The sequence below is a fragment of the Leucopleurus acutus genome (genome assembly GCF_964270905.1).
Source record: "Leucopleurus acutus genome assembly, chromosome: 4".
NCBI classification, from domain to species: domain Eukaryota; kingdom Metazoa; phylum Chordata; class Mammalia; order Artiodactyla; family Delphinidae; genus Leucopleurus; species Leucopleurus acutus.
In genome coordinates this window covers 21,942,696-21,969,492 of record NC_139146.1, presented here as the reverse complement: position 1 = coordinate 21,969,492, position 26,797 = coordinate 21,942,696, and the positions used below count along the sequence as shown (strand labels likewise).

At 34.2% G+C, this 26,797-nt stretch overlaps 1 protein-coding gene across 1 annotated transcript in view; it reads left to right on the top strand.

The window, feature by feature from the left end:
• The window catches only part of USP53 (ubiquitin specific peptidase 53), a 64,245-nt gene that overhangs the window by 24,953 nt on the left and 12,495 nt on the right, over nt 1–26,797 (top strand). Inside the window, exons 3-14 of the mRNA XM_082838468.1 lie at nt 1,438–1,530; nt 4,808–4,942; nt 6,972–7,085; nt 7,166–7,248; nt 9,502–9,607; nt 10,202–10,348; nt 11,144–11,293; nt 15,624–15,786; nt 16,282–16,434; nt 17,776–17,922; nt 18,868–19,606; nt 20,673–20,749. Of these exons, the coding sequence (XP_082694594.1) occupies nt 1,438–1,530; nt 4,808–4,942; nt 6,972–7,085; nt 7,166–7,248; nt 9,502–9,607; nt 10,202–10,348; nt 11,144–11,293; nt 15,624–15,786; nt 16,282–16,434; nt 17,776–17,922; nt 18,868–19,606; nt 20,673–20,749 (2,107 nt within the window). The remainder of the gene's footprint in view (nt 1–1,437; nt 1,531–4,807; nt 4,943–6,971; nt 7,086–7,165; nt 7,249–9,501; nt 9,608–10,201; nt 10,349–11,143; nt 11,294–15,623; nt 15,787–16,281; nt 16,435–17,775; nt 17,923–18,867; nt 19,607–20,672; nt 20,750–26,797) is intronic.

Genomic DNA, 26,797 nt, shown 5'->3' with positions numbered 1-26,797 from the left:
GTAAGTTAAAAGCAAAGTTAAAATATTTAATAGCTAACATTTATTGTGCTCTTACTGTGCATTGGTACACTGTGTTTTATCTAATCTAGTTCTTACAGTGATCCTAAGAGATAGGTACTACTCTAATCTTCCTTTCAGTGATGAGAAAACTAAGTTTCAGGAAATATTTTGCTCAAGTCAGCCCAAGAGCTGTAAACAGTAAAGCCAGAATTAGAACCCAGGCAGCCTGTCTTCAGAGGGTGTATCACTAACTACAGTGCTGTGCACTTCTCACAGCTGTGCTGTCGTGACCTTCATCTTGACAAATGAATGAATTTTAATGTATATTTTATGGTATGATAGAATATGATATGCAAGAAAGTTGTTAAACATTTTCAAGTGCTCTGCAAAACACTGAGTTATTTGTGATAACTAAATGAATCCTATTAGTTATGCTTTAAGAAAAAGCAACTATCAGAGAAATTCTGAAATGGCTTTCAGTTACTGAGTTATTAAAAAATAGGAAACTTTTAAAATTATTTGTTTTTATTAACTTTTTTTTTTTGGTTGGGAGAAATGTGAGATGGTGAATGGATTTTCTTGGTTTTATTATTTGAGGAAGTATCTTAATTGTTTGTAATAGTATTTACAGCAACAAATAGCAGGTTGCATTCAATGCATGCCACTTGTGTACTGGGCACTGCTCTAAACACTTCACATATTACATACATATATTTAATCCTTACAAGCAGTCTATGAGGCTGACACAGTTATCCCCATTGTATAAATTTCAGATTTTTCTAGAATGATTTTAAGTATTAGACTGATTTATTTAAACAACTACAGTCTTTTTTATTTTTGTTTTTTTAGTAGTAAATGATGATTGGATAATTGCAGCAAATATATTCAGGTTATTTTTTAACTGCTGCTTCATATTATGCTGTACCCCCATGACTACACAGATGCCCCCTTCTTCACTCAATATACAATGACCACACAGGCCTCTGCCCTTTTTTCTTGCCACTACATACTGACCCTTATTTGGTACACCCTGACTTTTAACTGCAATTATATTTCCTTCCTAAATTTCAGTTCATTCCAAGTATTATAATCACTTCCTCTCTCAAGTCTCTGCCAAGTCCTGCATTCAGTATCCCTTGTTTCCTGTTCATATAAATTCCTTAACTGAGGAGTTATTTTTTTCTTGTTCTGTGCCTGTCATGGTTTTTACATGTGAATCCATAGTAATATTTTCTAAATCCATCTTTTATATATGAACTACATGTATATAGCACTTTTATACTTATTATTTTTAGTAGTATATATCTGATTATGTGCAAGAGACTAAAAGAAACTATTAGCCTCCCACAATTTAAAACATATTTAAATCTGTCTTTCATCCCAGTGAGAAAAATATTACTGTGTTTCTTTCTTTCTTTACATCTCACTATTTTTTAGGTTTTATGGCAATTAGATATATTCCGAAGAAGCTTGCGGGTTCTGGATGGACATGTTTGTCAGGGAGTTGCCTGCATATTTTGTGCATTGAAGGTAACCTTTTAATAGTTCCGAAAAATTACTATTGTTTCTCAAAAGATTTAATTTTATTTGATAGTTTGGTTTGTTTGACATATTTGTTTAGTTTATTTGTAATTAAAGTTATTGTCAAGTGACTTACAGTTTTGAAGAGAAATTCTTAAAGTATGACTTATTCAGGTTTACGGATTCATTTTTCTGTGTTAGGAACATTATATTTTTCATTATTTTGAAATAATCATTTAACAGATGTTTTTTGAGTTACTACTGAATTCTGGGCACTGCTGTAGTTACTAAGGATACAGCAGTGAATGGAACTAATAAAAATCCCTGTTCTCATGTAGCTTATATTCTTGTAAGGGAGAAGAAAATAAGTAAACAAAATATAAAGTATGTTAGGTAATAATAATTGCAAAGGAGGAAATATAAATCAGGGATAGGTACTAGAGAGTGTTGAGTAGCAAGGAAAGCCTCACTGAGAGAATGACATTTAAATCACAACTTGGAAAAGGTGATGGAGTGGACTAGAGCCTTCCAGGCAAGCAGGGACACAGCAACTGCAAAGGCCCTGAGGTGGGAGTGTGTGTGACATATTAAAGGAAACCTGACTGGTGGCAGAAGCTTTGTGAGCAAGGGGGACAGTGATAGGAGATGAGCTCAGAGGTAAGGTGAGTTGTGGTGACTTCAAAAATGTCTGCAGATTCTTTTGCACTCTTCTATTGAAAGGTGGAGTCTAATTCCTTGAATATGGGTTGCCCCTAATGTTTCATTTCCATCATATAGAATGTGGCAGAAATGAGATTAGGGTAGATTAGAAAAAGTGATAAAGCTTCCACCTGGCTCTGTCTGTTGGGGTGCTCATTCTTGGAAGTGAGTTGCCATGCTATGAGGAAGCCAAGTTGGTCATAGCTACGGCCAAGTTCCTGGCCAACAGGCAGCAGCAACAACCAGCATCAACCTCTAGACACTAGTGAGCGACCTTCAGATGACTCCCAAGTTCCAGCATTCAGACTATTACAGATGACTGCAAGTGGGGCAGAGTTGAGCCGTCCTCACCCAAACTGCAAACTTGTGGCCAAAATAAATGTTATTTTTAGTACCTAAGATTTGGGGTGGTTTTGTTGTGCAGCAGTAGATAACTGGAACAGGAGTTCAGATTGTGTAGGGCCTTCTAGACCTTTGTGAGGACCTTGACTTTTTCTCCTGAGTGATTTAGGAAGTCGTGGGATTGTTTTGAGTGGAGGAGTGATATAACCTGTGTTAAGTAAGTATAATATTTGGACTAGATCTCTTTGGCTGCTTGGATGAGAATATATAGATTAGGGACAAAGGCAGAAACAGGGAGTCCAGTATATATTAGTAACTCATTTATGTCGTTGAAATTTTTGCCCAAGAATTTAAGATTTGATTAATATGTTTTCAGAAATAAATATTTCAGGCTTTTACATTCTTGAATATTCTTAGTACACACACATATACATAATACAGGAAAATAAAAGGTGGTTTTCATGCTTTATTTTGACTTACATTCCTAAAAAGACTGTTTGAATAAGTCACCAAAGGAGGCAATTTTATTTTTTTTTTTAATTTTTAAATTTAATTTTATTTATTTTTTTATACAGCAGGTTCTTATTAGTCATCAATTTTATACACATCAGTGTATACATGTCAATCCCAATCAGGAGGCGATTTTATATTCTCTTTTTTATATGGTAAAAATAGGGTTGATGAAGAATGAACTTAGATCAGATTACAGTATTGCATTTTATTTACTCTGCAGTAAATTTTGAATGTTTTGTCCAATTGTAAAAACTAGTTAAATTTTCTAACTCAGGTCTTCCCATAGCCTTACACATCACCTGCCTCTTTCCCCTGCTTGCGTCCCCTGCCTCAAAACACCTGTGCGTGTGCGTGTGCGCACGCAGGCGCGCGCGCACACGCACACACACACTGCACTGTCCTCCTTGCAGTTTCTCAGAGCTGGCTTTCATCTCTGAGTGTTTTCATTATTATTCTTTTTGTCTAGAATGATTTTCTTCCAGATGTCCCTGTGGCTAACACCCTTATTTCCTTTATGCCTCTCCTTAAATGTTATTTTTCCATCAGTGAGACCTTCCCTGACTACCCTTGGTAATAGGTAAGCTCCCTTCCTCTCTCCTACCCCCAGCATGCCTATCCCTATTACACTACTTTATCTTTCTCTCTTGTATTGTATTTCTTTGTTTTTCTCTATTGTACTTATTACATTCTGACATATAATTACTTATTTGCCCTCTCCTCATTACTATAACTAGAATGTATGCTCCATGAGGGCAGGGTCTTTGTTTTCTGGTGTAGAACAATGCCTCACATATACTAGACAATTAAAAAAATAGATGTTAAATGTGTAGGATTAATATCTTAAACGTTACCTGGAAAAGTTGACTACCTAAATAAGAAATGACTTTTGAAAATATTTTTCATTTTTTATCATTTGTAATTGTAGCTAAAAATTTTAGTTCTGAATATCTAATATCACTTGGCATCTTTCTTTTTAAATTTCTTATTTGTAAATTAAATTTTCTTGTATCAGTGGAACAGATTCTTGAAATATTTCCTAGCCTACCATATGTTCATCTTAAATGCAGTTTTTTTTGAGATGACATACCCCTTGAGCTAATTAATATAGAACTTAATATGATCAATCCTTATTTGGTGGTTTATCACACAGCAAACTTTATTTTTTCCCTACTTTCACTCACCTAAGATGATTGTCATAAAACTGGAACTTATTAAAAAGTTTTTCTTGCTTAAATTCAATAAAGAAAATAGAAGACCAGATTAACACCTATAATTTAATGTTCTTGAATGATGTTCCCACTGTTTCAAGTCTAGTGAGTTCCTACTGTTTTATTTGATTATATGATGTTTATTTTTGTATAACATAATTTTAATTCCTGCAGTACACTTTAAGATTTAAAGCAACTTATCTCAAAACTCTTTCTAAATAACTTAGATCGTAGTCAGCTAGGAGACAGTTTAAAAATGGGCCTCATCTCAATCAGAATCTCTGAGGATGGGATCTGAGAACGTTCCATGTTTAATTCTTACGCACTAACATTTGATTTAGAGACTTGGGCAACCATTTCTACATATTACTCATAGAAATAATTAATTTTTTAATGGAATTTTAAAGCAAAAGACTGTTAGTTTGAGTATAGAGTTTCGAGTTTTGCTGTTGAAATGAAATTGCTCAAGTGTTTTTTAGTTGTTGGTGTTAAACTTACTGGTTGATGTATTTGTTGATTCCCAGACGATATTTGCACAGTTTCAACACAGTCGAGAAAAAGCACTTCCTTCGGATAACATAAGGCATGCTCTTGCAGAAAGTTTCAAAGATGAGCAGCGATTTCAGCTTGGCCTTATGGATGATGCTGCAGAGTGCTTTGTAAGTATTTCTGATAATCCTTAAGTTAGAGTGGCAGTTCGCATTCCTTAAATTATGCACCTTTTGAGACAAATGAAACATAAATTTATAGCAGTGGAAAAGTATCAGAACTGCTCAGTAGATCCCTGTCTTACCTACCCTTCAAAGCTCAGTTTAAGTCCACATATGTTTTGTGTACTTTTGCTTTTGATTATTTGTGCTGCTTTAATTTTTCAGTTAGGCTACTAAAATACTTTAAAATTTAGTTATTGGAGCAAAAAGGCTTATTATGTATAAATCATAGCACTTAAGTCGTTCTGTTCCATGGGATTTACATATGCAACACACTCTCCCAGTAACATTTCTCATTACATGCAATGATTCTCTTTGAAGAGCAGAGGATCTTGATGGGCAGCTGTCAGGGGCAACAATTCTGATATACACCTTACTCCAGGTTGAGAATCACTCACTGAGGTTGATGTTCTGAGACTGTTACCACCATATTGATAAGTAGAGCATTCCTTTGATCAGGGATGTACCTTATATACCTTCTTAAATATGCATGTTGATGTTTAATTGTTTCAATAAAATAGATGTCACCTATATTTAAGATAGCTATTTCTTCTCTTAGTTTTATATCTCTTCAGCAAATTCTTTCATCAGAAACCCTTTTAAGGTTTGCATCGCCATGTTATTTCCCTGTCACCATTTCTGTTTAGCTTGGGCCTCTACTCTCAGCATTATTTAAGCCTCCTTGCTAGTGTCCTTTTAACCTATATCCTAAGAGTCTTTGTTAACAGCCACCATATTAATATAATTTTTTTCAGATAAATGCTTGCACTTCATATATTTCTGTGATTCACATCTGACTCTCTTCTGACATTTAAGGCTCTTTAAATTCAAACTCCAGTTTATCTCTTTGCTTCCTTCCTGAATTTTCCCTTCTGGTGAGATAGTTTCAGTCCATTCCTCAAACATGTCTTTTAAATTCCTGTTTTTATAGCCTTTGCTCAAGTTCCTGAAATATTCAAAACTTTCCTAATCTATTTTTGTTAAAGTTCAACATAAGTCACATCTACTAGATAATGCATCATCAAAGCATCCCAATCCGTTCTCCAAATTTTTGAAGAATTTATTACTCTTTATAGAATTCATTTGGCATTTGTGTTTTTTTTTAAATGAACATCTCGAATGCTTAGCACACTTGCCATGTTGACTAAAATATGACAAAAACAACACACACAGTCATGAAATATGCTTTTCATACTTCTCATGTTTATAATTGCTCCACTGCTTAAAATATAAATGGATATATTTTGTACAATACTGAACTTTATAGTCTTACTTTCACTTAAGTGAAGTATACTAATCCATGATGTGATTATTCATGGGATATCTAGAAATCCAGGCTTAAATAATTGAATAGTTATAAATGTCCTGGGGCAGAGGAGGGGGAAGTTAACTAATTAAAATAATCCATTGGTTAAGTTTTGGTAAAAAGGATAATTTGTTAAAGAAATTAATACCCCTTATTGATCTATATTACAAATCCACACTTTCATAAGAAGTTTGTTGAAGAGCAGATTACTTGCATTCGGGTTGTTAGTGCAGGTATTATAAGCCTTTATCATTGATGTTTTGATTTAAGTTATATAGACTATCCAAATGATCCAAGTAGGATTTTTTTTAATTAATTGCTTTTTCTCAATGTGAGAATGCTGGGAACATAGGAAATCTTGTTTTCTAATATTAAATTCTAGATGTCAGCCACCATGAATTGATTTTTTAAATCTTTATTAAAAGCATGTTACATTATAATGTTTTGCTAAAATTTTTTTAAAATCGAATGCTGCAAAAGGTGAATAATTGAGCAACATTTGAAGGCTCAGTTAAAGAGGGAAGCTGAAAAGCTGACAATGTATATGGCACTTCTGAGTTTGACACTTTGGAAAATACTTAGATTTTTCAATTTGTAATGTTAAAAAGAGTTGTATTTTGAAGTGTCCTATGCAAGATTTGCAACTCATTTGTCTTTTAATTTTTTAATTAGGAAAATATATTGGAGAGGATTCATTTTCACATAGTGCCAAGCAGAGATGCAGACATGTGTACCTCTAAATCTTGTATCACTCACCAGAAGTTTGCTATGACTCTGTATGAACAGGTGAGATGGCTTAACTGTTTTATTAGAGACTATATTTATGTTTTATGATTGATAAATTAGACATATATTTTTACCTGCAGTGTGTGTGTCGCAGCTGTGGAGCATCATCAGATCCTCTACCCTTTACAGAATTTGTGCGGTACATTTCTACAACGGCCCTATGGTAAGAACCTACTAAAGCATATTTACCAAAGATGTTAGTCATGTATGTGATCACATTGAGCCTTTATTTTATGAAACTGTAGCATATATAAATATCTACTCTCTGAGATTAACAAATGTGCTACCATCAGGGGTACTAAGTGATGTCTATCTCAGTTGTTTCTGACTTAACCAAATATAGATGTCACTCAGTGAAATGTACAGAATATTAGTCAAAATGTATATTTATTTATATTTATAGCAAGTTTTTGAAACCGTGAAGGAGAGCTTAAAATGACAAGTTCAAGTGTAAATGGAATTGTACATGATTTCTTCATTTTTGCTAAGGTGTTACCTTTGTAGTGGCCATGTCTCCTGTCGGCTCCACCATGTCCCTGCATAGTGATGGAAGCTAGGGTAAGCAGACAAGAAAGAAAAAAGTGAAAATAATCCTCTGTTAGGTTTATTGCATTTAAGGCCATAACATTCACCTGAAATAAAAATTTGCCATGCTTGTCTGTCCCCTCCCTCCCTAGCCATGAAACATCAGCTTAGGGATCCAAAAATGATCTCTAGACTTTACATAGTAAGAGTTGTTTGAACACGGCAACAGGTATTTGAGAGTGTAAATATTTGATGTATGATAAACATTGAATGAGATCATAAATGTTTGCAGATACTTTAGTACAAAAGACAAAACATGGGTCAATAATTATTAATCAGAATGCATCAGTACAGCAGTTAGTTACTAAATGCTACCAATATTTTTATCATTGCACAAAGTGAATATTAGGTGCTCATCCATTTCATTGTATTATTAAACTTCCTTGATTTATTTTGGATATAGCACATTATTTCTTAAAGATCATTGAATATAGCAAGTTGGTAAATTGGATATATACAGAGTTGGGAAACATCGATTTAGAGGAACATTCTTTAAACGTCAGTCATTTGTAGTCAGTTTCATTCACTTTGTTTGAAGAGTAGGGTGGTGTTTGAATCAGGATAGACCACAAACTAAAAGCTGTAAAACTTTAAGTCTACTTTGAAACTCTTGTGTAAAATGACAGTGCTCTGAGACAGTATCAGGTAATAAGAATTAGAGTTCCATCAGTCTCTCTCTGGTCCATGCCATGAATTGCTAAAGCCCAGAATTTGAATTCTAATTATAATCTCTCTCTTTTTATTGGTGATAAGTATTGAATACCAGTTGTTCAATGCTTACTATGTTCCAGGCTTTACATTAATTGTTGCTTTTAATCTTAACAAAAACTTTTGTTGATCAAGAAATAGGTTTACTATGATTAACCTGGTAAATGGATGAATTAAGATTGAAATCCAGGTCTGGGTTCATTTCAAATTCAAAATGTATCTGGTTAACCACTACTCTGATGCTGTCAATTTTGTAAAAAACCATTATGTGCATTTTGAATGAGCCTGTCAGATTTAGTGCTTTCTAGTGTACTTGTGAAGTGCTTTAGAAGAATTGGTACTTTTAGTTGTTATTGAATATTGTATATTACTTACCACTGAACTGTAAAATATATCCAGCTCTAGGATAGTTAAAATTACTATTAAGTAAAACCAGAGCACCACAAATGGAAACTAGTAGGCGTATTGAGCTTACATTATGTATCTTTTTGGAAATGTTTAAATAGTTGTTTAAAGATACTTAATACCTTGATATGTAAAAATTTGACTCTAGGAGAAGTTGGATACAAAATGGCACTGATACCCTGCCTAGACTCTAATGAAATGGTTAGTAGTCATAATAGGAACAAAAGGCACAAGCCTCATTTAAGTAGCTTTGGTTGTGACTTCTGCATTAATCAGCAAAGGGCCCTTCTCTTAGCTGAAAATAACTTTGTTTATGGGAACTTTAGGCCAGAGAGGGAGCCTTTCCTAAAGTTTCTTGTTCTTGTTAGGCAAAAGTTTAAACTCAAGTCCCTGTTTGTTAAGTAATAACGTAAAAGAAACTGTTAACTTAGAATTACCTTCAGATGGAACATCTTACCTCATTCATCTAATTCCAAACAATGGTATAATTTCATGTTATTTTATTCTGTTCTTGACCTTTTTTCATCATAACCTGCCAAATATCATAATTTTTCATTTCATGGAAATTTACTTCATGGTTAATTTTTCAAACAAAATTGTTTTTTAAGACAGAAAAAATGATCATACCTATATTGATAACTTAGTATTTTTGATGCAAATTTACTGGATATTTTTTAAGTTCGTAGGCCAGATTTGGGACTGCTTCTTTCTTTTGTAGCAATGAAGTTGAAAGAATGATGGAAAGGCATGAACGCTCTAAGCCTGAAATGTTTGCAGAATTGCTGCAAGCAGCAAATACAACTGATGACTATAGGAAATGTCCTGTAAGTATAATTTGGAGAACACTAGTGTGCTTCTGTATTTGTAAATTTGAAAATAGACATTCAGAAATTACCATGCAAATATTAATTATATCTGGAATTAATTTGAAGAATTTTTTTTTTCAGTGTTTTCTTAGGTAACTCTATACCATATGAGCTCTTATTTCTTTAAAAACTTGTAACACTGTGAAGGATTTAAGGTAGCATATGTTGATTAAGTTCTGAAGTCTATCATTTGACTAAAGAGAATTTCTTTTTTGTTTTTCTTTAAATAAACATTACAGATGGTATTATTCTTCCCTCATGTAACATTATTAATGGCTTCAAGGGCTTTATATCTGCTATTTTTTTAGGTTGAATTCCTGTTTTAACAGATTTATGAAAATACCAAAGAAAAGTACTTTGATTTAAAATAAACTTTATGTTTAATCAATAATTAAGACAAATACTTTTCTAGAAGTCTATTTTAATATGCTGAAGAAATAAATTTCTGATACATGTTGAGAATGTTGTTGCATAATACAAACTGTATAAGGCATTACCTGTGGTATATCTGTTTTGATAATTTCAAAAGTTGTCTTTTGTGTTTTTCTTTAGAGTAACTGCGGCCAAAAAATAAAAATTCGGCGTGTTTTAATGAATTGCCCAGAGATTGTTACAATTGGTTTAGTCTGGGACTCTGAGCATTCTGACTTGACCGAGGATGTTGTTCGGAATCTCGCGACACATCTTTATCTTCCCGGGGTATATCAACTCTTTTCATTCTCTTCCTTTTTATTTTTAAATTCCTCTAAAACATCTTCATATATTATAAGGCACTTTGTTTTTCAGAACTAAATTTTCTTTCTAAAGGAAATAATTTGCAGATGTAACTCTGATAAAGTTAATCAAATCAGGCTAACTGGAATGCCTTTCTTGCTTAGACTAGGAATGTCTTTCAGTTACAAACTAAACCATCATGTGCTCTATCCCTGTATCACTATAGAGTGATGATGATATGATACTGTATGCATGTGTGTATGTGTGTGTTTGATAATGATTATAAATATAAATATTAAGCTAGAAAAATTTAAGATTTAAAATTCATCTACAGCTCTTATCTCTTAATATGCTTTTTACCATCTTAATATATTTTGAATTGGTTTATATTACAATTAAACTTTTAAATAGTTATCTTGAGGTAGTATGTTTAATGTATGTTAAAATATGTGATTCAATCATGAATTATCAGGAAATGTGTAATTTACCTCACATTTTGAGTTTATGTATGTAAAGTGTCAATTCTGTGTTAGAGATACTGTGCTACTAAACTAAGTTGTAATAAATACATTTTATTGGACTTAATGTTTCTTGTGGACTAATTGAAAGTAGTAATTCTGTTAACAGGGCAATGTGGTGTCTTTAGTACTAATATAATATCAGTTTGGGGCAGTATGCATGAGAAATGTTTTTCATAGAGAATCAAAGGCATGACTCATCAAATAATTGTTCCTCATTTTTAAAAAGATACAGTATTAAATATACATTATTTTTAAACAGCTTTTTTATAGGGTTACTGATGAAAATGCCAAAAATAGTGAACTTCACCTTGTTGGCATGATTTGCTACACTAGCCGACATTATTGTGCCTTTGCTTTTCATACCAAGAGTTCCAAATGGGTATTTTTTGATGATGCAAATGTGAAAGAGGTAAGTGACGCTTTACTAACTGGAATATTTATTGTGATTTTTACTTTTTAGGAATAAATGATATAATAATGAAATAATTATATAAAATAATTATTATATGTAAGTATTTATATAAAATAGAAATGTGAATTTAATTATAATAGCATCATTTAAAGCCCTCCAGTATTAAAATTTAGAAAACCAAATAGATGAAGCAACTACTTTAGACACTGGACGACAGGCAGTTGAACAGAAAAAAGGGAAACCAACAAGATGAACCCTACAATGATCCCTGCCTCCTGCCTAGAGGTAGTTTCTGGATTGCAGTGCAGCGAGGGAGAACCCAAACAAAGCCTAGTAGTCTCACTGAGTTGAGGAAACCGAAATTAGAGTTCAAGGAGGCCAAGATGGCTAAAATTTGCTGGACAGATTACCAGAAAGAAAGCTGCACAGAGGGAAAGTCCTGGAGATTGGCAGAGGGATCCCCTTTAATCTTTGGCTGAATAGTGATCCACCATGTGTAGGGTAAATGAGCACCAGGTGGCAGAAGGGACCACTGGAAAACAATTCCCTAAACTCATGGGGCTAGAATAGTTTGCATCCGTACTAGCAAGAGTGGATACACAGGACATCAAGTTGAATCCTCAGAAAAATATCACCTTAATGGTGGGGCTAAATTATTCCTGGACTGAAGATTGCTCTGGACCTGACATAAAAAGCTTAAAATGATGCCTTCAAAGGACCAAGATGATACCATATGACATAACACATAACTACATGTCAACAATTTAAAAGGAAAACAAAATAGTTCAATAGCCAAAAATGTAAAATTCAGTGAAATTTCAATATGCCATTTCAAAGTAGCATTTACTAAAAAATTACCGAATATACAAAGAAGTAGGAAGACATGACCCATGCCCTGAAGGAATATCAGTAACAACAGACCTTCTCTGCCATTTCATTTCTTCAAATCACATGAAATGGGGTGAGCAGGCAGAGTAGGGAAATGGAGCACACCTTCTTTTCTCTCAGAAACTTCATCAGCACCTCAAAAACGAGGGTTCATACTAATAACTGATCTCGGAGGTCAGTTCCAGGCCAGATCTGATATTAAATTGCCTTAGGAAATAAAAAGACCAAAAATGACAGAAGTAGACATATCAGATAAGAAGGTTAAAACTGCTGTTTGGCTATAGAGAGATTTATTAGATAACAGTCAGTAAACATGGGCCATAAAACTAGCTGATAAATTGGACTTTGTCAAAACTTTTGCTCTTCAGTAAGGTACTGTTAGGAGAATAAAAAGACAAAGCATAGACTGGGAGAAAATATTTGTCAAGCATATATCTAATAAAGGCTATATTCAGAATATATAAAGAAGTCTTTTTTTAAATTTATGTATTTAATTTAGTTATTTTTGGCTGTGTTGGGTCTTCGTTACTGTGTGCGGGCTTTCTCTAGTTGCGGCGAGTACGGGCCACTCCTCGTTGCGGTGTGCAGGTTTCTCATTGCGGTGGCTTCTCTTGTTGCAGAGCACGGGCTCTAGGCACACGGGATTCATTAGTTGTGGCACGTGGGCTCAGTAGTTGTGGCTCACAGGCTCTAAAGCGCAGGCTCAGTATTTGTGGCGCGTGGGCTTAGTTGCTCCACGGCATGTGGGATCTTCCCGGACCTGGGCTCGAACCCGTGTCCTCTGCGTTGGCAGGTGGATTCCCAACCACTGCACCACCAGGGAAGCCCAAGAACTCTTAAACTCAATAATAAAAAGACAGATCAATTAAAAAGTGGGCAAAAGATTTGGACAGTTCACCAAAGAAGATACATGAATGGCCCTTGAAATGATATTCAGTACATCATTAGGCACAAAGGAAGTACAAATTTGATTCACAATGAGATTGCATTACTCACCTACTAGAATGCCTAAAATTAAAAAGACTGACCATACCAAGAGCTGACAAGGACTCTTGTGAGGCTGATGGAAACGCATAACTGAACAATCACTTTAGAAAACAGTTTATCAGTTTCTTATAAATTTAAACATATATTTATCATACAACCTAGCAATTCCACTCCTGTGAAAGCATGTATCCATACATAATTTGTACTTCAATATTCATAGCAGTTTTACTCATAGTAACCAAAACTGGAAACAACTCAATTGTCTATAATCAGGTGAATATAAAGAAGTTGTACAACCATACAATGGAATATAATAATCAGCAATAAAAAGGAATGAACTAGTGATACATGCAACAATGTAGAAAAATCTCAAAAGCATTGTGCTAAATGAAAGAAGTGAGACACAAACAGCTAAATAATATGATTCCGCTTATGTGAAATTCTAGAAAAGGAAAAAACAAAGTGACAGAGTAGACCATTGGTTGCCAGGTATTGCAAAGGGGTACAGGGAAAGTTTTGGAAGTGAGGATTACATGATTGTAGACATTTAGCAGAACTCACTGACTTGTACAGTGTAATTGGATGGTTTTATTTTATTAAGTTATATTCAATAAAGCCAGTGAAAAAATTTGGAAATTCATATTCTAAAGTCCACACTTTGCTTGAATTACTTAGTACTTTGATATGGCAGTTTATTAAGAAGTTCCATCTTGAGTCAGTATGCAGCAACATTTTGGCACTCCTATTTTGCATCCTCATAGTTTAAATTGTCAAAATTTGAAGGAAGAACTGGGTAGTCACTCTCTGAGTTTCAGGTTTCTTTTGTTTTCAAACTACTCTCGTTCTTCAAGTATCTCAGAATCCCAGGTAAAAGGGGTAAACAGCTAAAAATGTGTAATTTGGGGCTTCCCTGGTAGCGCAGTGGTTGGGAGTCCGCCTGCCGATGCAGGGGACGCGGGTTCATGCCCCGGTCCGGGAGGATCCCATGTGCCGCGGAGCGGCTGGGCCCGTGGGCCATGGCCGCTGGGCCTGCGCGTCCGGAGCCTGTGCTCCGCAGTGGGAGGTGCCGCAGCGGGAGGTGCCGCAGCGGTGAGAGGCCCACGTACCGGAAAAAAAAAAAGTAAAAATGTGTAATTTGAACAAACTCCTCAAATTTTTTTAAAGACCCCTTCTCTAATAAACAGCGAATATTCTAGAATGCTTTGTTTCATTGGTTTTGTTTTTAAATGAACTTTATAGAGGTATAATTTACAAACATTAAAATGTACCCATTCTAAGTGTATAGTTTGGATTTTGACAACTGTATACATGCCTGTTTAACCTCCACAATCATTGTATAGAACATTTTCATCACTCCAGAAAATCCTGTCATGTCCCTTTACTGTCCCCAACCCTGGGTCCCAGGAAATCATTGATCTCATTCTACAGTTTATGTGAATGGTCTCTTACAATAGACATTCTCTGTGTTTGGCTTCCTTTGCTAGGCATAATATCTTTTTTTGTTTTTTATTTCAAGATACTTTATTTATTTATTTTAAAACAGGTCACAACACTAAGCTTCTGGCCCGTTCTGCCAATGCACAAGCTACAAATGCTTGCTCAGCAGTTGAGGGGCACACTTTAGTAGCATGTTTGAAAAGTGAATAAAAATCCATGTAAAACAAATGTTCAAATAGTTTCCATAGGAACACGGATAAGTGTGACCCCATCACCTAGTCTTACACATTGTTGCATCTGTGCCAACCCTATTTACATAGACATCTCAAAACTGGCAGAAATTAAGTTAAATGGTCCCCCCCAAACCCTTAAATCAAGCTAAACTCGCAGTTAACAGCTACAAGAATGGTATCTACACATTAATATGAGCTGAAGCACAGGCTTCTGGGTGCTGTTTCATTCCACTCTCCCAAGCACAGGACACAGGCAGAGTGCCAACATCCTGCTCCTCTACTCCGAGTGGGAAGTCGTGGTTCTGGATTTGCTACATCAGTTGCCATGTTGGCCCTGACGTCACATAGTTGATGGTCAGTCTCTGGAATCCATTGAAAGTAGAAGCAGCGGCGGCTGCCATCCAGTCATCATACGGCCATCCAGTTGTTCCAGCACCATTTGTTGAATAGACTCTTATATTTCCCCATTAAATTGCTTGAAGTCTTTGTCAAAAGTCAGTCAACATGTATGAACAAAGCCTTTAAAATTTTGATAATCTAGATCTTGATATAGAAAGTGTACAATCTTGCCCATCAGTTTTTTAATGATAATGTTTATATGATTTTTATCTAGACTAGTTACTAAATAAAATTAATCATATAGTGTGATGAACAGTTGAACTGCTAGTGTCTGAGTGTCTTTAAAATTTTTTAATATACAAAGTAATTCACTCTCTGCCTTTTCATGTAACACATTGATTACAAGGTTTTGTTTTGTTTCTATTCATTTGTAATTTTTTAAGGTTGGAACTAGATGGAAAGATGTGGTCTCCAAGTGTATCCGATGCCACTTCCAACCACTGCTTTTGTTTTACGCAAACCCAGATGGCACAGCAGTTTCCACTGAAGATGCGCTCAGGCAGGTCATCAACTGGTCACCTCATAAATCCGTTGCAGAAAATATAGGTAATTGTTTAAAAGTTCTTTTTAGTGTTTTTCTGTTATCACAATCACACTAGGAATACTCATATACTGAATATGAAATGAATGTTGAGGATAATTTCAAAATTTAGTTTCAGTAAAGTGGAGTTCAGGAAAATTCTAATACTTAGAATTAGTCTTTATAAAGAAACCTTTCCTCCTCTGTGGCCTCAGAAGCACCTTCAGCAGCCACCCACGACTATGGTCACACAAACACAGGAGGGGATACTTGGCTGGTAGCTCTTACTAGCAGTAAATATTGAGATTTAAAGTGAGTTAGTACACTGGAAAAGTCCAAAGCAGCGAGGCCATTTTTGAATGCCCTACAAAGCATGTAGAAGTCCTTAAAAGATGTCAGTCCTCTAAGTTTTTAAGTAATTTTCTCTATATCATTAAAAATGTCTGAAAAGATGATTCAAATATCTCTTCTGCTGGTGGAGAGGAGGAAGGGGATTATACAGTTTTGTTGGTCTTTTTAAGGATGTGAAAAGTCCTCAATTCATAAGTCGGAGAATTCAAAAGAAAATGGATTTGGTGATCAGACAAAACAGAGAGAAAATCAAAAATTTCAAGCAGATAGTATTTCATCATTTAATCGGAGCCACATTCAAACAAGTGGCAGTAGAGGAACAGGTATGTATTTAAATTGTCATTTTTACATTGTCCTTGAATAGTTAAGCTTCCCCCTCTCTTCATAGTTAAGCTTCCCTCTTTCTTCACTTACTGAATCTGTAATTCTTGGTAAGGACCAAGAGGAGAGTCCTTAACTAGCTTTCCTTGGCCATGAAAAGAAAATAAAAAGTAGAAACAAAATTTTGTATTTGGACTTAAGCATTTCTCCGAGACCTATAGTTTTATTTGAACAGTTTGACGTGACTAGTGTTTGAGTTTCTCCATTCACTCAAGGCTGTACGTAATAGGGTGGAGGCAACCTGGACTGTCACCAGAGAAAGCTATGATATGGCCTTTCCTTCAAGGAGTTAATTGTTAACTTGTAGAGGAAAAACATTTAGTTAATAATTTGGCTCATATGCCAAAATTAAATGTAGTATTAGTGAATGCAACAATAGTTTGAAGTTACTATAGTTGTAGTTTATTTTTAACCTCATTTTTATTCAACTGTCTCTTGTTATTATCATTCCACAACTTTAATTTTCACAATCCAAGATCTGTGATTAGGGTCCAACATGAAACAATCACAGCATGATGTACAGTTATGGTTTAGAAATATGCAAAACTCTAAGTGGGTGGATGTTGAGGATGATTTTGTAAGGAACTTTTAAATATATTAATGTAATAACGTCTAACCCTAAAATTAACCTATTTAATCAAGGGTGATAAGATTCAGCATTAACAATTACCATTTACAATAAATGCTTTTAAAAGTTCTTAATGGAACTTTTTCCATTTATGTATTATTGATACTCTTATATTAAGCCATTATCTATTTTTCAAAGATACCTACTTTTACTAGAAACTGTATGTGTTTAAGAACACAAACATTGGAGCCAGGCAATTTGTGTTAATAATCCTGGTTCTACACGTACAAGCTATGTGAACTTGGGCGAGTTCTTAACTTCTCTACGCCTCTGTTTCCGAATCCAAAATGAAGATAGTAATTGTACCCACCTCAGAGAAGTATTGATAAATGAGTTTAGACACTTAGAATAGCACCTGACACATACTAACCACTCAGTTACCTTTAGCTCTCATTATTTCAAGAAAAGTTCTCTTGTTTTCCTTTACATTCGCTGTAGAGCTATACATGAAGTTTTAAAACACAGCTTGCATCTCTAGTGTCAGCATAAATCACATTGAGTTTTTAGTTAAGCATAAAAATGATTTCATTGTATAGTTTAATCTGTATTTTGTTAATATATAGCATCTTAAATTTTAATATAGTTCAATTTGTACTTTTATTGAGCAATTTGAAAAATGATCTGTATCATTATTAAAGAATGGTTTCTTTTACAGTTAAGTCAAGTCACAATGATCAAAGGGAAAAAATAAAAGACATTTCCAGAGAATGTGCTCTAAAAGCCATTGAACAGAAAAACTTACTTTCCTCACAAAGGAAAGATTTGGAAAGGGGACAAAGAAAAGATTTGGGCAGACATAGAGGTAACTTAAGAACTTACAGCATTCATTGGAAAAGGGGCAGCTAAAATCTTATTTTAAAGCTAAGTTTTATAATTTAATACAATTTAATATAATTTCTTTATATATTATATATATTTATTTAGATATTATGTATCTTAGTATGATTTCTTTAATATACCTATTAAACCTATAAATGTAAAGTTTTCCTAGTTCTTATTCAATTCTAGCCTGGAATACTTGTGTTTTTTATGTTTCAACTTTAACTATAAATTCAATTCACCCGTATGGTACATTCAAATAATAACGAAGGTTATAAAATTAAGTGAAAAGAACTTCTTTTCCTGCAACCCTTGACCTTCACTCTGTTCCACTGTTAATAGTTTCCAGTTCATTATGAGCACGTCTTACTTTTTATGGTTTTATGCTCTTTTCTTTATGAACATAGTATAATTTAACCGATATTGCTAGACTTTAGAACTTGATTTAAGATTCTTGCTGCAGTGAAATCCTTTCACAGGTACTTTTTGCATACAGCCATTAGCATAAAATTCTTTCAGAATAATTGCTGGGTTTAGGGTATGTTTATTTATTTTCAACTTTGGTAGGTGTGGCTCAGTTGTCCTCCTAAAATACTTGACAGTCTGCACTCCCACCAACAGTGATTAGATGTCTGTTTCCAGCAGCAATTGGTTTAATAAATTTTAAATCTTTACCAATATAATAGGTGGGAAATATTTTTATTTTTATGGTTTTTATTAATTATGAATGAAATAGAATAGTTTTTTAAAATTGCTGTAATTATCTTATGATCTACTTTAGAGATCATTTTTTAAAATAATTATATAACCATTTATGTTATGATTTACTTATTACTGTTTAACATTTCTTCTCAAACAAGGTATTTGGCTTGTGACTAAAATGTGGCTCTGAAGAGTAGCTCATTTGTATTTTTATTTATTTTTAAAGATTTGGTTAATGAAGACCTTCCACATTTCAAGTCTGGATCACCTCCTGCCCCAAATGGCTTTAGACAATATGGGAATCCACATCTATATCATAGTCAAGGAAAAGGACCGTGTAAGCATGACCGAATTGCCCATCAGAGTCGAGCTTCTGCACAAACATTAAGTTCAAGTAAATCCCAGATTCTTGCTTCAGGAGAGAAAATAACTGGCAAATTTAAGAGTGACAGTGGTACTGGATATGATACAGACAGTAGCCAAGATTCTAGGGATAAAGGAAGCAGCTGTAATGGCAGCACTAAAAGCCGAAATCGAGGTTGGAAACCTATGAGAGAAACATTAAATGTCGATAGTATTTTTAATGAAAGTGAAAAAAGGCAGCATAGTCCAAGACATAAATCAAATATTGGTAACAAATCTAAATGTAGCAAAGATCAGAGTTTTAACAGTTGTCCAAAAGAGAATCCAAAGCAAAAATGTTTAATGACTATATATGAAGATGAAATGAAGCAGGAAACAGGAAGCAGGAGTTCCCTTGAATTTAATGGAAAAGGAGCAGAAAAAAATAAAGCCCTCAAAGAAACTAAAGTTCATGGTGACAATTGGCAGATGCAAAGGACAGAGTCTGGATATGAAAGCAGTGATCATATCAGTAATGGCTCTGCTAATTTGGAGTCACCTGTTATCGATGGAAATGGTACAGTGATGGATATCAGTGGTGTTAAAGAAACCGCATCCTTCAGGTAATACACAAGTTATGTGAATAATTTCCCCCCACCATTCTCTCTTTTTAGTTATTTGAAGTAACTTTCAAAGGTTGGGGTCAGTTAAATGAAAAGGAAAGAGCTTGAGCTCAGAGTATCCTGGGATATATCAAGTTTCTATTTTTAATAGTTATTTCTTGATTCCAAAAATAACAACTGTTTATTTTGGGGAAGTTTAGAAAGTAAAATACATTATCATTGTTGCCACTAAAAACTACTGATGTATATATACTACAGGTTTTAAACCATAGATTTAAATTGGTGTATCTCAATCATTAAGCTAATTGTTTAATTCTTCAACCTAGTTAATGTTCATTATCCCATTTCTAACATTTGTAACTCAGAACTGGGGTTATTTTCTTCTGTCACAACCCAGTTCCATGAAAGAGATATTTTTCCTTTAGCAAGTATTAAAGAATACAGCCAAATAACTAAGTTTGTATTCAATTAATTCTTAATTAATTCTGAAATCATTTATTATATTACTGTTAGCAGTCTATTTGCAGTTCTTTTTGTAACCTCTAAAACATGTCCGCCACTTAGGTCAATTTAGCCACTATTTCTGCTCTTAATCGATCTAAAGCATCTTAATTTGATGTTAGCTGGTGTTTTATTACATTCATTATTGAAAAGCCAGATTTGCAAAAAGCGACCGCTCATGTTTTACCGAAATAATCACTGTAATAAAGACTTGGGAAGCTTTTTTACTTTGCAGGGTAATTTCATAATACTTCTTCGAAAGGGGTAGCCTAGGGTATTAGAAAGATCAGAACTTTGTAATCAGATAGGCTTGGATTTTAATTATTGGGCAAATTAATTTGACTTTCACAGCCTTAATCTCCTATTGAAAAATGAGGATAATAACTCCTTTTAAGTATTTTAAGTTGTGAGATGTAGATTAATAATGTACATTAATCCCCTAGAACAGCACATGGTATATAATAATTGTTTAGCAAATGTTATTTCCTTTCTTTTTCTTGGGGTAAACTAAATAATAATCCATTATAGCTGATGTGTTTGGTGTGTGTTTTATTCTATTCTCTAGCAACCAGATTAAGACAAGCAATCTAAACATAGATCGTATGAACTGTACCTCCCAACAGAGCAAAAACTACTTGGAAGGTAAAAATTTTATTTAAATATATTATCATAGTACCAGTAAAGAATAAATCATGGTATTACGAGTAAAGAAGCTAAGGACAGTCCTGTCACTGATAAGTTTATGAGTAATGAGGATGGAAGCTGGGAGAGTTTATGCTTGAAGTCTTAAAAGATGGGAATAGCTACTTCAGGGAATAGGAAAAAGGGAAAGTGTGTCAGTCAGGCTAGGCTAGGTTCTGCGCTGTGCAGTGGTAACAACTTGAAAATCTTCATGTCTTAGTACAAGATTGTTTCTTGCTCACAGCACGTGTCCTGTGAATGTCAGCATGAAGTCTCTTCCTAGTAATCACTCAGGGCCTGAGGCTAATGGGACTCCATCTCTACCAGTACTTCTTTGATCATTGCAGTACTGGGGGGAGAGGAGATTGAAGGGGACACAACATAGTGAATCACATGTAAGCTCTTAAAACTTTCAACCCAGAAGTGATAAATGTGCTTCCACTCACATCTGACTGGCCAAGGCAAGTCTTAACAGCCAGGCCTAATTTCAAAGAGGGTGGAAAAGGGTAATTTGCTGGTGCGCTGCAGTATGTATGAACGGTCCTAATGTCTACCACAGGCGTTAAGGACAGATAGAAAAATTGATAAACAGCCTGCTAGAAAAGTTCACTTTGGAAACAGTAAATATGTAATGGTGTGACATTATTATAGGTGATTTGTTAGCAACACATAGAGGCCCAGAAGCAAAGAAAACTAGATGTTTGTCTACAGAATTCGGCATTGTTACTGAGAGGTTATACCTGAAGGATTTGGGGAACAGGGATCAAGGAAAATGATGAGCAAGGGGATTACTGAGGTTGGAATCAAAGTCATTGTCTTCAAATTTTAGAATTCAGAGGATTAGAAGGGCTATAGTTTTTCACGATAAAAAATAGCCATGAAGAACACATTTTAAAGTTTGTTTTTAGTCTTTATCATCCTTAAGGCTTTTGTGGAGATTATTTTTCAGGTTGCAGATATTGAATATGATTAAATGTTTAATTATTTTGTTTTCATCAAATGGTATAATATCAGAAGGAAACACTTATATTAAGGAAATAACCTTCCTTTCCCATATAAAATGTCTCGCCTGTTTAAAAAATCTGATAAAAGTCTGGTAACCAAGTATTACAGGAAACAGTAAAAGGCTGGCCAGAAATCAACAGCAGAAGTCAGTAAAAACTGAACAATAACTGCAAGTTCAGTGCTCTTTATAAAATGATGCTTGCTTCCTGATATTAATAAAAACACAAGGTCATAGAAATTTCGATGGGTAGGAGTGCATTGCTATAATAGATTTGTTCTGGGTTTCCCCACTTAATATGAAATAGTATATGTAGCCAATTAAAACTAATTTTTTTTATTGTGGTAAAATTATACACCACAGAATTTGTCATTCTAACCATTTTTAAGTTACCATTGTCTGATATTAAGTACATGTGCATTGTTTTGCCACCATCACTACCATCTGTCTCCATAATTCTTTCATCTTCTCAAATTGAAACTGTACCCATTAAACAACTCCCCATTCCCCCCTCCCCTGGCCCCTGCAACCTCCATTCTACTTTCTGTCTCTTTGAATTTGACTACTCTGGGTACCTCATATAAGTGGAGTCATGCAGGGTTTGTCTTTTTGTGACTGGCTTATTTCACTTAGCACAACGTCTTCAGAGTTCATCCATGTATCAGAATTTCATTCCTTTTAAGGCTGAATAATATTGCATTATATGATGTAACACATTTTGTTTATCCATTCATCTGTTGATGGACATTTGGGTTGATTCTACCTTTTGGCTATTGTATATAATGCCCCTATGTATATTAGTGTACAAATATCTGAAATCCCTGCTTTCAGTTCTTTTGAGTATATACCCAGAAGCACAATTGCTGGATCCTGTGGCAATTCTCTGTTTAGTTTTTTGAGGAACCACCATTCTGTTTTCCACAGCAGCTGCACTATTTTACATTCCCACCAGCAGTGCAGAGGTTCCAAGTTCTTCATATCCTCACCAATACTTGTTATTTTCTGGGGTTTTTTTTGGAGAATTGCCATCTTAATGGGTGTGAAGTGGTATCTTGTATGGTTTTATGTACCCCACGTTTTATTTAACTACATAAATTGCATTACATTAAAATTATTTCTTGTTTAATAAACTTCAAAGCCTACCATAGTTCTTTAAGCTAGTGTTTGCTTAGGGAAACCTTATTAATGTTCATGCCTTATGGTATCTGTATGTGTATTTCCCTCCCCTAGTCTTTGAGAACATGTTAAAGTGGGTATAGGAATTTTTTTTCCAAGCTAAAAACTGGCCCTGCGTGGATTTTTTCCTTTTTTTCAGTAAGGCACAGTTTAATTTTTTGTGGCTTGGTATGATTTTCTTGGATTTCTCCTACTTCTTAATTATAAAATGGGGGTACACTTACATTATTGACCTGAAGAATGACTTTCTATCCATAGGTAAAAAACTTTTACAAAGTTAAGAAACCTTAGAAAATTTTTTATTTTCATATTTTGTTTGACATTTAAGTCAGCTTTCAATATTAGTCTGTACAAGTTTATGTGATGGTAGAGAAATTAAAATCTATAACAATGCCATTGTAATTATCTCACTGATAGTTTTTCATTGATAGAGATATTATATAGCCTATTATATTTATGGATTCTGCTGCAAACAAACATACCTACACTGCCTAAAGCTATTATTTGGGAACATTGTTGAAATTCCACAATGCCACTTAGATTATTTTAGCTCCTCTTTTAAAAATGGGTCACTAATGGGGAGAATGTCAAATGCCTTAAATTACATTCAAAACAGAAGAAATGACATGTTCAAAAGCACATGATCAGGAGAAACTATCACATATTGGAAGGATACAGCTAGTTTGTTATATACAAGGCTGGAATGCATACCTGGAAATTGTGAGATGATGGTTAGAGGATAGAGAGAAGCCAAATCATGATGAAACTTTTATGCTATTTTTAAATCCTAAAAAGTAAATGGAAAGGCATCTAAGGACAAGGAGAGTAGCGTACTCCAGTTTGCATTTAGAAAGGACTCTTTGGTGGCAGTGTAGGGGGTGAATTTGGAGCAGTGGGAGAAAAATTATTTAGATGAATAATAGCCTAGGAGAGAAAAGATGAGGGTATAAACTAAGGCAGTATCAATGTCAAGAAAGAAGATTTGAGAGATTATAAGAATGTGTGGACAGTGGAGTCACTTTCTGTGACAGATGTGCACAGTGAGGGAAAAGGAGAAAGCTGGGGGTGGCCGTATTTGGGTATTACATAAATGGATTCACCATTTACCAGATGGAGGAATATAGGAAGAAGGGACAAATTTTGGGGGTGAGAGAGGATGGCAAATTTATTTTTGGGTTTGTTTGGTTTGTCATCTAGGTAAGTAGATTAGTTAGGAACAAATGTCTGGAATGCAGGAAAGATTATGTATTGGTAGCCATCAACATATATGGGAATTGAATGCGGTAGACATGGACAACATCATGCAGGAAAATGGGAGATTTCAGGGAAAAAAATATAGACAAAGGAAGAAACATGGGGTTTGCTGACTAAAAGAGATGAGCTAAGAGTAGAGAGAAGGAGCAACTTTGGAAAAGAATGAGGAGTAGCTGGAAAGTATGAGAAAATACAGGAGAGGGAGTTAGCACACGGAAACTGCGAAAATGGAGAGCTTCAAAAAGAAAAGTGATCACAGATTAAGCAGAATAAGGATTAAAAAGTCCAAGTTTGGTTTAGCAGTTAGCAAGTCATTAGTGACCTAGTAAAAGCAGTATTAGAGAAACATTAGAATAGAGGGAACATTAGAATAGAAGCAAGATTGAGGTAGAACTGAAGTGTTTAGAAGTAAAGGGTCATGATGTTTGTAACTTACTCTCAAATGGTTCAGAAAAAAAAGTGGGGTAAAGTGTTAATAATAGGTGAATCTGAGTAAAGGATATGCAGGTAGGTATATCTTTCAACTTCTCTGAACTTTATGAAATTATCTTCAAATTAAAAGTTTTTCAGAAAAGGTTACAGTAGAATAAAAAGTAAATAAGAGAAGTAAATAAGTGCACATGTCTGTCAAAACCCTTGCTGTGAGTAGTAAAGAAGCCCTACCTAAAGGAGAAAAATGAAACCAAGAGCTTAGTTTTGCATGTATGTTACAGAGGGAAAGGAACTAATGATGTACAGAGGGTGAGAAAGGTGTGAAGATAAGAATAGACCAGAACAGTAATTAATGGAGTAAGATCTCTGGAGGTAGAGTGAGAATGGAACTTCAAAGGAAAGCTTTGAATTAAGGGAGTAGTAGTTTTTCTGTAATGGGAGAGATAAAGGTGAGTGTTGGTACCATTCAGTGTGTATTGTGTTAGATGAGTCAGTTGAAGGAGTTCATGCCTAGTGGACTCTTTTCTCTACGGAGTAAGGTTATCTACTGAATAAATATGTGTTTGGATATTTATAGATTGTAAATAACAGATCACAAAGGAATTATTAGGTCTTTCAAAAAACTTTTGCCATTTACTTTGGGGTCTGTAATACTTGGCTTAATCTCAGTTAATCATAGAAGTCAGGGTTAGTTCAAGCTGAGAATCTTGATCTTGCAAATGACAAGGAAGAGTGAAAGAAGTTAATCAGTGGTCAGAAAAATCTGTTAATTCCCTTAATTCTTATTGTAAAAAATCTGTACCTCCATTATGTTAAGTGAAATATACTACCCTTAATGTTGTTAAATCCTAAAATTAGTAAATGAAAAAAATTTTACTGGAAGAGTTTATTCGTATACGTAAGTTTATTTCCTCTAAGATGTTTTTTGCAAACATCAGAGTATATTCATTTAGAGAGTATATCTGAAGAATTAGGTACTTTTCACAGTTGGTTTTGTTTCTGTGCATACTAAATTTATTTTCTCTAAGAGTTTCATAGACCATTGAGAGGCACTTGCTGTGGCCCAGCACCACCAAATGTTTATATGTTTTTTAAAACCATAAACTTCCAGTATTGAAATTTAATTTGTAGCAAAATAGCATTATTTGCTCTTTCTTTAAATTATAATCCCAGTGAGGAAAGAAGTTACTGACTCTTGCCTTTTTATTTTGTATCATCCCCAAGTTTAGTATCTGATAGGGTAGATTATTACATATTAAAGTATCTCTCTGTTCCTTTTGGCATGTAGTAAATTTAGCCAGAAATATTTATATAGTTAAAGTTTTGTGATTTTTTTCTAAAATATTCAAATTTTGCTTAACTGTCTTTTTATAGTAAATCAGGTCATTGATTAGGTTATTGCTCTTAAATGTTTAGACTTTGTAATTGCAGTATTATTATTATAGTCTGAAATCTTCTGATACAACAAGAATGAGGATTACAGTGTCTAGACTAGCAGTTTGGTTTTCTTGCTATGTAAGTCTGTTTTAAATCTAGGTCACCTTTTCAGATTAAGTATATATATTTTGATTTCTTGACTATTGGGCTTTAGGTTTTTTGTATACAGTACCAAAATTAGCATTATTAATTAAAGCATCTTGCCTTGATGTTGAAGTATTTTCTGTGCCAAGTGTTAAAATCTGACTATCTTAGATTTGCAAAGAACCTGAAGCCAAAATTCCCAGTAAAGACACATGGATGTCTATGTCAGCAGAAGAGAAAAATAACACATCTATTTTTAAGTTAGTTGGAATTCTGAAGTCAAACCACTTGGTTGAATGCCTGCCATAGTGATATTAAAATTTCAAACATATTTATAAAACCTCTGCTGCCTCCTGCTGCCCATTGCGTGGATACTTTAATAAAAGTAAAGAAATCTTTAAGAATTAAGTATTTAATTTTTTTTGTATTTGTGAATATTAAACTTGAAGTTCTGGATAAGTTAAGAAGTAAATAAACATTCCAAAGTTAAAATCACAGTGGGTGGGAAATTATAATGTAACTTTAACTTACAAATTTTTCAAACTTCAAAGGTTGAAAAATAATCAAGATTCCTTCTGATATTACTTTTTTTTTCTTTAGTCATAAAGTAGCTGTCAAAGAGA